Genomic DNA, 19111 nt, shown 5'->3' on the forward strand with positions numbered 1-19111 from the left:
AGGGTCTCTCTATTACAACGCACTCCGTACCGATCTTCCTCCCCGTCGACATTGAAATAGGGTTTTTTGCTATACAGGCGGCGGGAACACGACGACTTTGGCGGCGCAAATGTCAAATAAATTAATATACGTCATGCCGAAGCATGTCATACAACGGAAGAAAAGAACAAAATAGCAATCCGAAGATCACATGGTCGTGCGGAAAAAGGGTAGGATGGGTAGTTACGCAAAACGAATCGCGTTGATTTCAGTGCTTCAAACCCTTTATTGGTCGAATCAATTGGTGTTGATACAGTCGCGTAATTTCAGGTCGATCTTCCATTATTTAGCTGTCACAAGACTTTCTAGTTTTGTAAGATGTGACGCAGGGTAATGGTTTTCGTGTGCAATATTTTGTGATTTAGAATAGATTTTGGTTTTAAAGTCGATGAATTTCTGTGAACTGAGGTATTCTTTTGGTCCTTTTCGTGTGAAATATGATGTTTTGTTAGATAAAGGAGATGAGGGACATCTACAGGGATTAAATGTTCTGTTCCAGCTTCTGCCACTACTACACGGCAGAGCTATTTAGGACGATAAATAAAGACAAACTTTTATTTTCGTCTAAAACATATTTCATATTTTAAATCATATTTTTTAAATTTTAATTGTTTTTGAATAAAGACAAAAACGCGTTTGAGTTTAATAAATTTATCATTATTATAATCTTCAACTCTTGAGCGCACTAAACTGTAGGTGTCGACGCTGGAACTCATCGTCTGCTACATCTCCAACGGCAAGGACTGAGGCTAGACGATCGCCTGATTTGATCACAGAGGCGGAAACGGGTCATCATGCAAGGCCGTGATCTTGTTATATGTAGCCGGAGGATGCCATTTTTTATTTTCTATGCCCTAGTTGTATTCTTCCATGGTTCTGCGCCGCTTGATTCACGACCAGGCAGAGGGGGCACAGAGTTAATCATATAAGGCAGAGTGAGGGGCACAGGGGTAACCAGGCCTTCCTTTTATGTAATGCGCCGGTGAATCAGACAGGTATAATATTTCCTTACGGACCTGTAAATCTCATGTGTTTTCGTTTTGTAATGTTACATTTGCACATGTATTAAATTTATTATCAGGGTGAAACCCCCTTTTTTCATTATACAGTAGGTAAGTCAGAACAGTGGAGCTATTCACCGTGGGAAATCGTGATATTGTGGAAAGAAACAGAGTGTCGAGCAGTATACTCTGTGGGAACCGACTGTGGTCTATCTAAAGGTCAAACGCTGGCGATCACCTGTTCAGGAAGCTACATCTTTTCTTGGCACAGACATTTGAAAATCAGCGGGACATCTGCAATTGCTGGAAGATGGGTAATAGTAACCCTAGATTGGAAAAGGGCAAATAAACATCTATATCTAAAACAGGTCAGAACCGTAACCATTAAACTCTCGTTGAGACTTGATATCAATTTTTTCATTTGTAAGATGTCGGTAGCTGTTGACAGAGACTTTCCTTTGATTGAATCAAGAATTGGATGTTGGGTTTTTTGAAATATTACCTTAAGTGTTTTCTTCCTTTTGTATTTGGAGAACTGTGATCTGTTAAGATCTATACATAGTTCTTTAAATTTGTTTTGTACCCAACTTGACGACATATAATCATATAGAGAATTCATATTACTTAGTGTGGAACAAGGAGGCCCATTATAGAGTTCCAATTGTTTATTTCCTTTGCCTTTGATTTGTATATATTTATATGTGTTATGAGAGTAGAAAACTAATGTGATTCTTGGTGAACTAGATTTGTGTCAAATTGCTCCACTTTAGTTACACACGTCTTATAAATAGGAATATATCTACATCAAGAAGGTTGTCCTCCTTGATCAAAGCATCAGCGTTTTGCATTTTTGGTACTCTGTTTTTGGTCTTCTGAATTATTTTTCTGTCTCCATTTGTGGTTCTAATATGGCTGAATAGCCGAAGAATGTATGAAAGCCAGAAATACTGCAGTGTAAAGTTGTGAACATAATTCTATAAGCATTGATTGTCTCATTTTCAAGGGACATCCTATTTATATGATTAGCTCTGTACAGGATGCTCATGTTGGCTCCTCTCATGCCAAATCACATGTTTAGTAATTCACAAGATTTTTTTTGAAGTTAAACAACTTCTATATGCCCTATTTGCCCGAGATTATCGTGATTACCTTACAATAAGTGCTATGTTTTGTAATTTTTACCAAAACGTTGCTTCTTCCATGCAAGCCGTGTCACCTGTTTTCTGGATTATTGATATGGGTAGGGTGTGGAATGATTAAGGCTTGATCATTGGGTAACTGTTTATTTATCATCTCTAAGTTTTTTAATATATCCTACTTTTGAATTCTTTTTTGATGGGATATCAATTAAATATGTAATAGTGGGGTTGGGAGGGAGGCATGGGAAGATACCCGAGGAAAGCAATTGGACATAGCTCATGCTTTAGAAGGATTGTGAGTAGATGTAAAAACTGGGGTCTAGGCTAGTTCCCTTAGAATAGTAAGGTGTTTCAATGAAGTGGGTGAGGGTAAGGCTTCCTAATTTGGATCGATGGATGGCTGTATAGACAGGGCTCAATAGCATAAATTCCATACTGTGAGAGGGAGGCACATCGCTGGACTATTTCATAAGCAACCCCCTATTATTCTATGGCAAGAAGGATATGCTACCCCTAAAAATTCTATGCAACCGCTAAAATATAGGAAATGCCACTTGAAGGTGTCGGAGAGAAAGATAACAGTCATATTCACTATGTACCCAACTCCAAGCATGCACTGTTTGTTGTATGGCAATGCTACATTGGAAGGGTAGCCATTCACAAGAGTTGGGGATGTAAACTATGTAATAAGATATTCATGGAAATTCTTTCACAAAAAAGAGAAAAATATCTCTAGGAGGGATGTCCACAAGTACTTAATCCTGTCAAGGTGCTTGTGGACGTCCATCCAGTACCTGGTACTCTCAAGGAGCTAGAGGATGGCTGTGTCTTTCCCAGAAAAAGAAGGTAACTATTTGTAATAATAAATATTATTATTTTCTTTCTATGGCCCAGCCCATGAAGCTTTTCCAGATTTTTTTTCTAACCAAACAAAATTACTATGTTTTGATATTTCTTTGTGTTTGGGGGTTGTGTCCCTTCTGTTGGTGATACTATTACCAGTAACATGAATTGTTTGGAAGGGGAGGGAGAGCGGTGGGGTTGATGGGGAACATACACTACTACAGAGTGGATGTACTTACGACAGTTGTTGGAGACAATATTTTATTTTTGTCTTTAACACATGTTTTTATTTAATGAATTTTTTTAAATTTTTTAAACGTGTTCCGTAAAGACAAAAGGAAAAGGGCACTATAGTTATGAGTATCAATAATAGCTTTCAAATAATAGCGGTGTCATTTCGCATTTTCCTCAGCTCACGGCGCCCAAACTCGACCTCTTCTCCTATGACGAATTCATGGAACTGTTGCTTCTTCTGGAATCAGCGGCAAGCACTGTGGGATCATCGATGCAGGGAATTAAGGGTCATCATACAGCTGGTAGTTGTTCAGATTTTTGATGTGAGCACGGATCAATACAATTTTTTCCTATGCCCTAGCCATGTTCACGACCGTTCTCAATGCAGGGGTCCTTCATGAAGTGGGTTTTCCCTGTAATCCTCTGACCGCGCACTTAACTGGTGGTTGCTGCCAGAGGAACTCATTGTCTGCAATTTTTTAATTTTAAATTAGCGGCAAGGTCCAAGGCAAGAATAGTGGCTGAATTTAGCGGCAAGGACTGAGACATAATCGATAGTGCGGTGGAGAGGATATTAATCATGCAGAGCCTTGATCTGGCTATATGTAGGAGCATTTCAGCTATAATTTTATATGCCCTAGCTATATTCTTACATGGGTGTACAGGTGATTCATGACCAGGAAGAGTGAGGGGCAAAGGCAGGGTAGGATCTAAAGTTGGGTATAGTCAAGGACTATGCCCTAGAAATCTAGATCTACACATCAAAGAGGTAATAAATTTTCTTACCCATCTGTAGATCTCATGGTTTTTTTTTTAATGTTGGTATTCTGTAAATGTTATTATGTTTTATCACTTGTTGCGTTCACTATATGGGTGAAGTAAGAAAAAAAAACCCTTTTATTTTCATTTTTAATATTTGAAACCCTTTAGCTTGTTTCCTTAGTTGATTACACTAGTTTTCCTTTGACACCGAAGTTGAAGAACTGTTATGTTATGTCTTTGCTTGGCTGCTCTGGCAGTAGTAAGATTTTTTTTATAGCTTCCTTATACGTGCATTTGAGTGTGATCATCTTATTTGCTTCTAGTTTATTCTGAGACTCTTCAAATATTGAGGCACAATTGTAGATGCAGATTTCTAGAGTTCTGTTTAGCAGGTTTAAAAGAACCACTGTGCACCAGTTGAAATTTTTTGCATGCCCACAATAGTTTCTCCCCGACCATTGAATAACCCGTAAGCTGATTTGTCTTGAACGATTGGGTGTTACTTTTAGATGAAAATGTGTCCTTAGCAATTGCCATGCCATGTAAGACTTCTGATCCTCCCACTTCTCCATTTATCATAGCTGTCAGCTTCCCCAACTCTGGAAGGATGGAACCAATCAAATTATTGTGGGAGATATCTAAAACATGGAGACTTGAAAGATTGCCTAATGTATGTGGAATCCATCCATGGAATTTGTTTGACCTCATAAAAAGTATCATCAACTTGGAAAGCTTTCCTAACCAAAGAGACATGAACCCGAACAAGAAATTCCTGGCCACATCTAAAATCTGCAACTTCCAACAGTTTTGAACAGTAGATGGCAAGTTTCCCTCAAGCATGTTATCACTGAGATGAAGCTTTTCAGGTTGGCTCAAACTTCCCATATGTGATGGAATCTCTCCACTCAAATTATTGTTTGGCAGATTCAATCTTCTGAAAGTTGAGCAGTTGGTTATGCTTGATGGTATTTTTCCTTTTAAGTTATTTTCTAATAGATCCAAATCCTTAAGATTTTGCAAAAGAGCAAAGGAATTAGGGATACCACCTCCTAAATCATTTTGAGAGTATGATAAGAACTCCAGCATGGGAAGAAGCGAGCCAATCTCAGTTGGGATGATACCAGTGAATCTATTTGGGGATAGGTCCAACAGTTCCAAATCTGATGCATGCACAGAAGGAATGGGAAGATAACCCATCAACATATTATTATGCAAGTCTATCCCTATATAGTAGCTTTTATGAAAGCTGGAGGGAAGTTCACCTTGCAACATATTGTTTGACACAAAGAACTCACAAATATTGAAGGTCCCCAAGCCAATGTAGAGTGTTTCCATAAAGACGGTTGTTGGAGAGATCCAAAAACCACAAACTCAATTGTTTTGAAAGGAATGTAGGAATGGGACCCCAATATTACAAGAACCCAATTTCAATCTCTTAAACTGCATTGGAGGTATCCATGTTGGTCAGCATGAACAATCAATTTATTGTTCAAAAGAGGTAACTCAACAAGCCTCTTAGCATTATCAAATAAATGGAGAAAAAAGTGGCCTTCTAAACTATTGTTAGAGAGATTTATTCTATAAATCTGAGTCAGATGTCCAAGAGAAGTGGGTATGGTACCATTAAGCTGATTGTTATCTAGATAGAGCTCTTCCAAAGAGTGAATCATTTGTAACTCAGAAGGCACATTGTCAACATATTAGTAATAATACACCCTACTCTATTGTCAACGTTGTCTAATATTGGACCTTACCTCAATGGACCCCATGGTTTTGACCAACTGGCCATGTCAGTCCAAAGATCCACATTAAGCCATTGTATAGACTCAAATCCTAGACACTTCAGTTCCCCCATATAAAACACCTTTCAAAACAACCAACAGGATGAACTTGGGACAAACTTGTGCATACCCGCGTAGATCCATGGCGAACCAAGGTAGATGGGCATGGAAAAAAAGTTTTTCTTTTTGGAAGTCATGAACCCTCTTTGCTGTTTCTGAATACCGTTTTGGTGGAATTCATGAGCACACCATTTAAATAAGATTTTATATATAAGTAATTAGCAGACCTAGATCTACTTGAGCATCTTGAGAAAAAGCTCCATTGCTTTACAATGGAGCCTTATATTGTCATTATTTTCAGCTAACAATGAATTCTGTAGGAGACTACACCTTATCCACATTGATCATAGAATGTTTTAACAGTGCCAAAGAAATAAGAATAGTTTCTGATATAATTTTACCATCTCGTTGCTTCTTCCTTTACAAGAGGCATTAATTTTAACTATTTAATTTTTGATAAAGTTTACCCTGATTAAGAACTATGAAGTATAGATGGTCAGATAATTAGTAAAAACTATACATGTGTTTAATATATCTATTTGAAAAATGCTAGAAGATATCAATCTAGGCTTTCTCTAATATTTTAGATAACTTATCAGAGTTTTCCCATTTATGATGTATAAATAACCATTCTACTTAACCCTTTTCTAATACCCTTGTTCAAGCATTATATATGATATTAACTCTGCTTCTCTTGTTAAATGGCCCAATATTTGAAGTAAATGATGCTACAATGGTACGAACATTAGCTATGATTACATGTTTGTTGTGTGTTGGTAGTTTACATGATAGTATGTGACATTCTAATCTTATTTCACACTTCTAGACAAATAAATATATAATTTTTAGATTGTTTTTTGTACGGACCTATATATTGTTTTTTGTACAAACCTACATCGCACTTCAAAATTTAGCTATACCAGTGAATTGGTTCCTTGAACCCAAATCTGAACCTGAACCAGCAACTTAGGTTTTAGACAAGATGCTTGGACATTTTGCAATCTGAATTTGTAAGTGTTGACTTTAAAGTTCCAATTGGTAGTATTGCAGTTGCACTCTTGACCAAGTCACCATCATGACTGTAGTCTTTACTGTCTTTGTATTTCCATAAGTTATTTGTTCTATACTTGTTTCTGTGTCTGAATCCAGTATATTGTTCAATGTTTGTTTTTTCATACGTTTTCTCTATCTAATATGGTCCTGCAAAACGTCAATAACACATGAACTGGGGGAAGAATTCTTTATTTTTTTTCTGAAAATGCTACTTCATTTGGCTATCTTGGAGGAAATTTTTCACTCTGGTAATTATGCCCTAATGACAAATGACATTGCATTATCACATAATAATGAAAACTTCAAAATTTGGAAGTATTCAAAGTTAATTACATCTTCAAATCGATCTAAATTATATATGTGTCATTTCAATTTGTTTCGCTCGCTTATTAATGAGGGTTTTATTTCCGATGGATCGGCTTGTAAAAGAATTATGACTTTTTTTCTTAAATTTGTGTGATTAATGGATCTTTGGACATGCTTGGAGTTTGAAAATGATGGTTTGCTGATTTTTTAATTTTAATCTAGAAAAAAATGGGTGGCTGGAATGTTCTCACATGTTAGAAGGTGTTGCATATAGGTGGTTTCGGACGTGTCTAGTGGTGGAAATCGCATAGCTTTGGACTAGCTGAATTTTTTTTTGTTGAGGTAAGACAGTTGTTGTAGCTGCATAAACTATGTAATGAGGTTTTAAGGGAAAGTTGTAATGAAGCATATGAAGAATATGATTAATTGACAGGTGACCTTTTCGAAGAGGAGGCAAGGGATACTAAAAAAGGCAAAGGAGCTTTTCGTAGTCTGCATTGCTAAGGTTCCAGACGTCATTATCTTAGCCAAAGGGAAAGTGTTCGAGTATGGCAACGTTAGGTATGATTTTTTATATAATTTCTTCTTTGCTTCAATGTGTTGTTATTTTGAATGATTTTAATGGTTTGTATTTCTTTTTGGAGAGTGATTGTTTAGTATAAATAGCTACAAAATGGTGGCATTCTTTGAAAATATGAAAAAAATAGTTTACATATGTGGAGAATTTGAAGGGATTTACGGTGTTTGAACAAGAAGCCATGGAAACTTTGATTTATTAATGGCTGAATAAGTGTCTTTCTATATTTAAATTAAATGTCTTTGTAAAGAGTGTTGTAAATCTTAGGGAATGGATGATTCTTTTAAGTAGAAATGCAGTTTTTCGAAGGTTGTGCACTTTAAATATGTGAGACAACAGGAAAATGCTTTTTAGAAATTTATCAGGATTTACAGTAGTTGCTGGCATGAGTTTTTGATAGTCTTGATTCTGTTATATAGTATACTTTACAATATTTAATACTACCCTCTTCTTTTGGTTTAAATGATTGAGCCTTGTTTTTATTGTAACATATTATTCAAGTTGTGCCTTTTCAGTTTCCTATCGTAACCTGGCCCTAATACTACATTAATTTCCACGAATCAGCTTAAAGATTCAAATCCATAACCATCTGTCTTCTTTGAGGTTTTGGGCGTGGCACTGTTCTTCCAAATTATTTAATTGCTAAAAATAATGTCATTGAAATGAGAGTATACCTAAACAAAGGCCCAGTTGTTAGCAAACTAGAAAATGTATTCCATTAATATCAGGTAACAGTGAGCACAGGAGAAGAAAAATTCATCTTCTCCTTCAACCAGATTCATTTCCCGTCCCTGCAATACAAAAAATAGACTTATCACCCACCACAAAAGCTAAATTAATTTTGATTCTTTGTATAGGATAATTTTTGGAAATAAGATGTTCATGTTTGATTACGAGGACTTGAAGAACTTCTAGAAAAGGTACTAAGATTGATGCCAAATTGATGCTTCCCAAAGATGTTGTTAGGGCTCTCTGGAAAGAGACATGAATGTTTTGCTGCATTCCCCTCAGATAAAACAATGCCAAAACCCTTGCGGTTGTGATGTGCACTATATTTCTGAGTACCTCCATCACCCATCCCAAACACAGTATGAACGCCATTATGCTCAAGGCTGTATATTTCTGGCTGCCCAATATCCAGAAACAGATCCATATGAATACAATAAAAATGACCCAATAAGAGGGGCATATCAGCTCCGGGTATTTCTTAGTTTGGGACAGAGCCTTGGGGAGCAACTTTGATATATATTATATCCTGCAAGTGACATTGGGAAACAATTTATACATGAGAGGGTTTTGAAATATGCATGTCCGCTGTCTTACAATGAATATCCTGATTCCAGACAGGATATGTAGAATGCATTAAACTTCTAATCATTGCACATCTCATCAGTCATGCAGGAGAGGTAAACTAGAGTCACAATCACAACAATCAAGCACGGTATTGTAGTTGAGTATTAGAAAATCATTTTATTTAATGTGTTTCCTACAGACCATTTTGCTGGATTTGGATTACAATTTGTTTCATTACTAAATTGTTTTCTTGTGGTTGTGGAAATCTATTCTTTATAAAAGAATCCTTTTGCAAAGAAAATTTCTTATTTTCTCTGGAAGAAACTCTTTTCTTATTTACAACTGTAGATCTAAGTTACAAATTGTCATCATCCTATATAAAGTTATTACTCTGATATTGCCAGTTCAATATGTAAAAATGGTGAAATGAAATTCATTGGGTCAATAGATAATAAAAATGTTCACTTGTCATAGATAGTTGATTGGTTGAAGGTAAATTGTTTCTTTGCAATCTTGTTTTCCAATGTTGTATTTCAATGTATTTCAGTTTTGTATTCTTATGTTTCTCATCAGTGAAGATGCTTTCTTATTATTTGATCACATGCGTTTCTATTTGCCGTGGTTCACTTCATACATTGGCTTACTATAAATTGAATATTTTTTTCATCTTGCAGGCAAGAGGAGTGTTTAAGGCTGTCTGAATAAAACCAGCTCACACAAGGTATTTATCAAATCAAAATAAACTTCTTTTATGAATACAAGATCTAATGACTATGATATGAGGAGAGTGTATGTGTGCATGAGTTTGGACACACGAATGATGACTCCATTTCTTCATTCTAATGATTAGAATGATCGTAAACTCTATCAAGTTTTTTATTTTTCCTATTGAGTGTCATAGTCTTCCTAATCCAATTTTATTGTTGTAGCTTGCTATTTCGAAATATTGGTGGTGTCCACACAAAATGGTAGACCAGGTATTTATGTTGTTTTTGTACTCTTGATATCATTTTATTTAAATGAAATAGTAAATAGAATTTAATATTTATCTCATAGAGTAATATTTCATATCATCATTAATATGATTAAAATACTAAACTAGTTAGTTTTAGTTTTATTTAGAGTAATTTGCACTATTTATGAAATGTCTTTGTGACTGTGATGAAACCCTTGAAATTAGAAAATACCTTCAAAAATCTTACCATACAATGATTCTATGCGTAATAAGTCAGAAAAAGACATTAATCTTACCTTTGGGATATTGAACCAACATAATCATAAGGTTTGAGGAGAGATTTTTGAAGAGAACTATGTTTTTTAGATGGTGCTTAGGTACGGTTGTGTGATGAGATGGTGGAGATGGTGCTTACCTATGGTCGCATCCTTTTTTTGCTATAGAACCGTGTTAAACAACAATACAAATCATTCTAACATATTATCTCGAGTTAGCTAAAGACATAAAAATATACAAATTAGGCTTTCCAAATTTTGATTTTCTCAAGTTGCAATCATGAGCTCTTGAAGAATATATACTATGCAAGTTAAAAACTTAGCACACTTATTGTTGATAGTACATGGTGGATTCAGGAAAATAGGACATCGTCATCATCTAAATATTCAGATGAACGAGCACCAAGACCTACTCCAGGTACAAATGCATACTTCAATGAAATGATATATTGCACTTGCAAAAGGTGTGAAAATAGGAAACTAAAGAAGCGACGACTTGTTGGTATCCATAGAATGAAATATGGAGTTTATATAGAAGAGGTACATTGTAATAACATATCTTATAATAAAAATTCATATGCATATTGTTTAATACTCTATTTCTGATCATTTCATTTGATTTTTTTATTTATGAAAAGCCACTTACAACTCCGAACATCATTGAAGAACCAATGAATGATACTGATGATAGCCAATCCCAAGATGAAGAGCAAGATGCATTTATGGATGAAAGCACTTCACAGATAAATGAGGCTGGAGTTAATGAATTTATCCAAGACTTCTACACATCTTCTGAAGAAGTTATTGATTCACCCATAGCTCTGTTGGCAAGGATGCCTCTATTTCTAAATGCAGACACTTCTATACTAGCGACACTTATGTTATTGTTGAACTTGAAGGTTGCACATGGATTGACAAATACATGCTTTACTGACATATTAAGGTAGGATATATATTGCTATAAATTAATTCTCTTTGGTGTCTTCATTTATTTAAATATTTTGTATACTTATTAAAAAAATAAAATCATCATGTAGGCTTTTGGCAAACAAAATACTTCCAAAGGACAATAAGTTGCCTCATTCTCATAGAGAAGTATCTTCAATGATGAAAGACATTGGAATGGAGTACAATACATATGACACATGTCCAAATGACCATATATTGTACTATGGAAAGAATGCAAATTTGAAGCAATGTCCAGTGTGTCAAACAAGTAGATATCACCAAGATCAAGTGTCCAAGAAGGTTCCACATAAAGTATTACGGCATATTCCACTAAAGCCAAGGTTTGAGAGAATGTTCAAATGCAAGGAATTGGCAAAATATATGAATTATCATGCAGATGGGAGAAGTCAAGATGGTGTCATGCGTATGGCCGCAGATAGCAAATATTGGACAGAGATTGAGGAAAAATGGCCACATTTAAGAAATGAGCCAAGGAATGCAAGGATCTCTCTAGCAATGGATGGTGTCAATCCTTTTGGAGATCTTAGAACAACATATTCTGTATGGCCAGTTTTAATAATTAACAACAATCTTCCCCCATGGATGGCAATGAAAAAGGAGCATGCAATGTTAACTCTTATCATACCAGGTATTAGAACATATAAATTCAATGCTTTCTTGAAGATTTTATACAAATAATTCATTTTTCTTGAAACCAAATAATTTTGTTCTTTTATTTAGGGAAGTATCAAGTAAAGGATATGGATGTATACATGGAGCCCCTCATTGATGAGCTTCGCGAACTATGGAATGGTGTAAATATGTATGATGTATCAAGATCAATCAATGATAGAAACTTCCTCTTTCATGCAATATTGATCTGGACAATACATGATGCCCCTGGGCTCTCTATTTGTTGTGGTAATATATGAAAAATTTCATTTTGTAATTATTATTTTTGTTGTGCCATTCACTAACTCTAATTTCCATTCTTATTTTAGGGCTACAAACAAAGGGGAAACATGGTTGTCCAACATGTGGGCCAAAAACCTTACACAGGCAGTCAAAAGATCTCAATAAAACTGTGTATGATGAGTATAGACATTTCTTACCACAAAATCATTGCTATCGAGTGCGTGAGAAAAACAAGTTTAATGGACAAGAAGTGGAAACAAGAAAGCCAAGAAGAATGAACCCTGCTAGGTGGAAAGCAATGTATGACAAAAAGGAAGGGGCGAGATTTCCACTAGGAATGAAAAGGCTCTCAATTTTCTACAAATTAGAATATTATGAGAACTTGCCAATAGCCCATCTATTTGATACTATGCACATTGGAAAAAATGTGGCAGAATGCTTATGGAAACATCTAAATGGAACCAATCATGAAGCACAAATTAAGTTGCGGAAGGACTTGCAAGTTGCCAATATCATGCCGAACATGTGGTTACATGGAGATAACTCATATGTTGATGCTCCATGGACTCTTACGTCAAGCGAGAAAGATAACATCATTGAAACAATGAAAGTGATTAGATTTCCTTCTGGATTTGGTGCATCATTAAAAAACTTATTTACAAGAGATGGATCAGATTTATCAGGCCTAAAAACACACGATTGGCATAATTGGATAAAGGTAACTTTGTAGTATGTTACAAATATTTCAAACCTAGTTAGAAATTTGCATATCCAAGTAATAATATTAGGTCATGTATATTTTAAAATGGTTATTCATCAATGGTTGTGCAGTATGTGTTGCCCACAACAATACCAAGCAGTTTTGATCATGATGTCACATTAACAATATACAAATTGTCGAAATATTTGAGGTATTTTGAATTAATAATGCATAACAATATATTAATCTTATAATTTTAAGTGCATCATTACTTTTGCCTATGTACGAGCTAATCCTTTCGATTTTGAAGATATCAAAAATCTTTATCTAATAATTGCAAATGTTTGTAGGTGGGTTTCATCTAAAGAGATACATCAGGATGACTTGAAGTACTGGAAAAGGAATATTTCACTTTTGATGTGTGATATTCAAATGTGCTTCCCTACTAGTTTTTTTAATTCTCAAGAGCACTACCTTGTACACCTAGTAGAAGAGATTGAGTTGTGTGGTCCTATTCATATTCGGACAATGTGGCTAGTGGAGAGATATATGAAAGTTTTAAAAAAATTTGTTAGGCAAAAGGCTCGACCAGAAGGATCCATGGTTGAGGGGTATGTGGTTTTCCAAGCAATGGTTCATTTGAGTGAGTACTTGCCTCAATTGCACCTTGAAGCTCCACAATTATGGAATTATAACCAACCTCTATCATTTGAAGGAGAAAAATTAGAGGGGCAGGGGACATCAAAGCGGATAAAAGGTATGCAATAATGTTGAAGCAATAATTTTATGTTAAATTTAACAATGAAATAATTTAAATAATTATTAACTTATTGATCAATTTTTTTTTTCGTTGTAGATGCTAAGGAGTGGGAGGCATTACATTTGTATATTGCGTACAATTCTGACTTTATGTTGGAATGGATGGAGAAGTATGCTAAACAAAAGAAATTAGAGGATGAAAAGGCATGGGCCAACATATATAATAAACATGGTCAAAACACTTCTCGAGGGCTACCTGCAAGCCATAAAAGAAGATGGACAGATAGATGCTCATGGAATTGGCTAAAGACCAATATTGAACATGAGGCAACAAAAAAGAAGAATAGAGTGACACCACAACAATTAAACTTTGTTAAAGGATCAATGAATGGGGAGGTGATTCATATATATTAGCATATTGGATATGTTTATTGTGTTTTATTTTATTTTTTGTATAATTGAATCTAATTAGTTCTTATTTTAATGATTTTAGGTAAAATATTACAAAGCAATGTGGAATCTTGGTCATCATTTTCGCATTAGAAAAGTTGATGAAAAGAGACAAAGCTATGATTGTGGTGTTTCAGCATCATTTGAGGTGGAATGTCGTTCACATGCAAATGATAGAGAACCAATCACAAGCACGCTTCAGTATTATGGAGTGTTGGAGGATATTATAGAGCTTGATTTTAGGTCTTTCACGAAAGTTGTTTTTCATGTTGAATGGTACAGGCTAATCAAAATGGGTGAAGATAAAACAATATTTTTGCACGATAATGGATTCTATATGATCAATACTTCTAGGTTTGAAGCCACTTCTGAACCTTATGTGTTTCCAAATCAATGTGACCAAATATTTCTCATTCCAAATTTAGAACAACTTGGTTGGTCATTTGTTATTGATTATGATCCAAGAGGGCGAAGAGTAACATTTTTTGAAGCAGACGACCATGGCTTACTTGAAGATGTAGAAGTCCCACTTGAAGACATAGATGACGACGATGGTGACGATGAAATTTTTATTGTCAATGATACATATGACCATGATGAAGATCTTGCTGATTTTAATGAAGTGCTTGAAACACATGAGGAACCACAACGACAACAAGTCCATGAAGATGATGACTTCATTGATTTTCATTTACCTATAGTTGAAGGTGATGAAGATCATGAAAGCAATAGTATTAATTTATTTGTGGATTTAGGGCCTACTAATGATGGGTTATTTATGCCATCAGATGAGGACATTGCATCTGAGGATGATATGGTTTGATAACCATGCTCACTTTAAGATTATTGTAGGTAATAAGTACATTAATAGACACTTGTATATGAGTATTGAGTTTATTTTAAAATAGTTTTATGTTTGGTGGAGGCACATGATATAACATGCTAGAAATTGTCAATTGAATATTTGGGAAACTTTACACAATCAAAATCTAGGAACTTTATGCAATCACCACCTACTCAAGATAAATGTAATATAAAAAACTCAAAAAAATGCATGTTGACCACTGCTTATGTTGATGATTAATGAAATTTGTATATGTTATTGTTAATGGGGCACTAAATTTGAATTTTTTACTAATATTGTTTGCATATGTTCTCTAAAAAATATGTTCTTATTTTTATTATATTGTCATTGTGTACATCTTCAAGAATGTGGCCCAAAGTGCTACAAATTCTTCTGTGGGGGATCCATTGATTTTAAATGCTTTAGTTGAAATGTTAAAAAATGGACAAGGGCAACAGATAACGATGATGGTGCAGGAGGTAAGCTTGAAAATTATTGTTTATAATATCAATTATCAAATGTTACCTTTTATATAATGTTATTTTATATCTATGGAATGCAGGCCATTTCAAAAGTCATTCCAACCCCTATTACATCAGTTAGTACATCTACTACTATAACAGTGGTAAAATATGATCAAGATTATTATGCATTTAATAACCTTATTTCAGTTTATCTAGTTACTATTTTTTGTGCTTTTGTATACACAAGATATTTGGAACTAACTCAATTAAGCATGTATTTTGCTGGTATGCAGGATTCAACTATGCCCACCAATACATCTATTGCTATGCCAAAGGTAGGATGACATGATTTTTTTGAGTAAGCTTGATTAAAATATTTAACTTATTATACCATCAAAATATTTATATTTGTACTTGCAGAATATTTCAAGGACAACTCCAAAAAGAATGCAATCTACTAGTGTACAGGCTCATGGTATACCCTCTATGTGTAGAACAAAAACACCTATGACACGAGTTGGATCAAGTGTAAAACCTCATAGCAAACCATCTACATCTAAAACAAATGTTCCTAACGAACCTGTTGAATCAGAAATGACTGGCCCTATTAGGAGCACATCAAATGTGGGTTCTTTAAGAATTCTTCCACCTACATTGGAACAAGTTTAGTTAAGGAGTAATAAAGACTCACAATTCCATCTTTAATATAATGTTATTTTATATCTACGGAATGCAAGTCATTTCGAATGTCATTCCGACCTCTATTACATTAGTTACTACATCTAGTACTATATTAGTGGTAAAATCTGATCAAGATTATTATGCATTTATTATCTGCATTTTAGTTTCTCTACCTACTATTTTTTGTGTTTTTTTATACACAAGACATTTGGAAAGTAACTCAATTGACCATGTATTCTGCTGGTATGCAGGATCCAACTATGCCCACCAATACATCTTTTGGTATACCAAAGGTAGGATCTGATGACATTTTTGAGCAAGCTTACTTACATTAATTTCATCTTATTATACCATCAAAATATGTATATTTGTACTTGCAGAATATTTCAGGGACAGCTCCAACAAGCATGCATTGTACTGGTGTAGAGGCTCATGGTATACCGTCTATGTCTACAACAAAAACACCTATGACAAGAGTGGGATCAAGTGAAAAACCTCATACCAGACCATCTACATCAAACACTAATGTTCCTAATGGACCTGTTGAGTTGCGAATGAATGCCCCTATTAGGAGCACACCAAATGTGGGTTCTATAAGAATTCTTCCACCTACATTGGAACAAATTTCCTTAAGGAGTAATAGAGACTCACAATCAAGAATGTTAAGGATGTTACCAGATACTCCTGAAAATATTGGAATCAGACAAGAAATGATTAAACAAATTCAGCTATGTGATAGGGCATTACTGGAGACTGCAGGGACTACCTCAGATGAACAGGTAAAATTTCAAAGAGATATAATAAATTCTTGTTCATGTGAAGTTCATATATTTTTTTAGAAATATAGATTTCAATTGTTGTTACTTTTAAATTTTCAGATATTGAAAGGATTGGTTTATTCTTAGATTTGATTTATCACTGTTAACTTGGTAGTGTAAGAGATATATTTCAAATGGAATTTGTTCTTTCTTTTGTTTGCTACTGATATCAATGAACTGAAATAATATTTTTTCCCCATCAATGACTTCTCCTACCAACATCATGTTAGTATAGAAATATATAGGAAAATAAATAGTCACTTGTTGATTAAATTAGTGCTGTTGTATTCAGTGATCAATACTTGCTATATAATTATTGAACGAGTGAAGGAGAATTGTTGCCGGATTGAAGATTTGATATATATATATATATATATATATATATATATATATATGATCAGTAATATCACTTCATATATTTATTAGCTATTATTGTAATTTTCTTTCTTTACTTCTGTACTTGAGAGTATAAGTTTGTATGCTCCAAATATATGTTGTTGCATATGGGTGTTTCGTATTTATATTATTTTACTGGTAGATAGACATGCCTTGTAGAACTTTATGTATTATATATATTTTTCAGATGTAAATAGCAAATCTGAAATTTTCTACAGCTCTTCGTGTAGCAGCAATATTTATTATATATGTGTGTGTATCAATGTTGACATACATGATATAATAGAGTAACAAGTATTCCTTTTTTGGCACATGATTATTTGAAAATTAATTCATATCCTTAGTATAGTCTATTTGTTAGCATTGTCTTTTCTTTGATTGCTCATTTATGGATGATGTCTTTGCACTTGTTCTGGATTTGACAATAGTTTAATATTTTGGTTGGGGTTTAACTGATTTCAAAATTTAATTATAAATACAGGAAGTAAATGAGCAAGTGACTGATGTGCCTGTAAGGGGATTTGTCTCAACCCCCAAGACTACAAAAGTATCATTAGTAACTACAAAAGGATTGCAAGAACTAACAATATTGCTCACCTCTGAAGGAAATGTGCTGAAGGATGAAACAAGCCTAAAATACTTTCACTTTATATATCGTCGTGTGGAAAATTTATTTGGAGATACCATCCAAAGGGATTGGAGGAATCAACCTATAGATAAAAAGGAAGAACTCTTTAATGATGTCATTACAACATTTGACGATCCTGGTTTTAATAAAGATGTTATTCTAGATATAGCATGTAAGTACATACACTCAAAAAGAGATAATTTAAGGCTAAAATTGGTCAAAAACTTGAAGTATCCGCATCCAGCTTGGATCACAAATCAAGTGACATGGGATGAACTTGTGAAAGATGCCAAGTTTAAGAGGAAGGTCGACGAGAATCCAAACTACAAGGCATCTATACAAGGAAGTAAAAGACGCCTTCGTGATACAAGCAATGCAACCAAAGCTCGAGTGTCAAGGATTGGTTCTCATAAATTAGGATCTGGTGGATATAATAGCATTCGTGCTAGCATGGTAAGTGAATATTTAATCTATTATATTCACTATCTTAGTAATAATTGTTTAAGTTAATTCGATTGTGTTAGTCATTGTACCTTATAAGTTTATTTCTCTTTGTTAATATAGGTTCACCATTTTGAAAAGGAAGCAGTAGAGAAGGACTTGAAGTATGCTTTGCTACATGGTTCACAAGACCTTCGACAATATATGATTGATCGAGGGGACAAATTAATCAATAGTGAAAAATTTGATGTATGTAATTTATATATTTTATGACATGGATTAAATTAATTGGATAAATTATGTTTTAATACTTAACTTGTTTTGTGTATAGGAAGCTGAAAATTCAAACTCGTCAACTGAAGCATCTAGTAGTGAGCATGAAGATAAGATGCATTCACACGATGCAATAAATGTTCCTGAAACTCAAAAGTCAACCATCATTGAATCTGAACAAATGGAAGAGAAGAATAATGACGAAAATGTTCAATGCAATGAGCAATCTGAAACGACAATCCGTCTAGTGCCTCGTAGAAAGAGAACAAAAAGGAAACAGATGCATACAAATATTTCGTAGAAGATAACATAAAAATAGATTAAATTTAATACAACTTTGCCTTTTACTTATAAAAATAATGCATGTATTATTTCTAGGCTTTGTTTCTACTACTGTTATTTGTGCACGTTGTGCTACATTCTATTCTTGGAGTTGCAAAAAACTTTAATAAATATGTTAAACTAATGAAGTAGCA

At 34.3% G+C, this 19111-nt stretch overlaps 2 protein-coding genes across 2 annotated transcripts; both read left to right on the top strand.

Moving 5' to 3' along the window:
- Positions 1–369: 369 nt before the first annotated feature.
- Positions 370–19105, top strand: LOC149544315 (uncharacterized). The gene is made up of 14 exons (XM_089796388.1): positions 370–1034; positions 1149–1408; positions 7493–7560; positions 7652–7779; positions 9763–9809; positions 10018–10065; positions 15300–15413; positions 15497–15559; positions 15692–15733; positions 16331–16372; positions 16460–16858; positions 17775–18374; positions 18486–18611; positions 18694–19105. The coding sequence occupies exons 6-14, from the start codon at positions 10054–10056 to the stop codon at positions 18934–18936; spliced, it is 1641 nt and encodes a 546-aa protein (XP_089652514.1). The 5' UTR covers positions 370–1034; positions 1149–1408; positions 7493–7560; positions 7652–7779; positions 9763–9809; positions 10018–10053; the 3' UTR covers positions 18937–19105.
- Positions 12039–12987, top strand: LOC149544316 (uncharacterized). Its single transcript, XM_089796387.1, has 2 exons — positions 12039–12187; positions 12268–12987. Exons 1-2 carry the CDS (start codon positions 12040–12042, stop codon positions 12909–12911), a joined length of 792 nt encoding a protein of 263 aa, XP_089652513.1. The 5' UTR covers position 12039; the 3' UTR covers positions 12912–12987.
- Positions 19106–19111: the final 6 nt, after the last annotated feature.

This window comes from Cupressus sempervirens, chromosome 8 (genome assembly GCF_028749045.1).
Source record: "Cupressus sempervirens isolate cs-2001-9-10 chromosome 8, ASM2874904v1, whole genome shotgun sequence".
Classification (NCBI taxonomy): domain Eukaryota; kingdom Viridiplantae; phylum Streptophyta; class Pinopsida; order Cupressales; family Cupressaceae; genus Cupressus; species Cupressus sempervirens.

Excerpts from the sequence above, each read along its gene's own strand:
- LOC149544316 (XM_089796387.1), top strand. The coding sequence starts at position 12,040 with ATGGAGCCCCTCATTGATGAGCTTCGCGAACTATGGAATGGTGTAAAT. Across the intron at positions 12,188-12,267 it reads TGGGCTCTCTATTTGTTGTG|GGCTACAAACAAAGGGGAAA; the intron begins GTAATATATGAA and ends TTCTTATTTTAG.
- LOC149544315 (XM_089796388.1), top strand. Across the intron at positions 15,734-16,330 it reads CATCTATTGCTATGCCAAAG|GATCCAACTATGCCCACCAA; the intron begins GTAGGATGACAT and ends GCTGGTATGCAG. Across the intron at positions 16,373-16,459 it reads CATCTTTTGGTATACCAAAG|AATATTTCAGGGACAGCTCC; the intron begins GTAGGATCTGAT and ends TTGTACTTGCAG.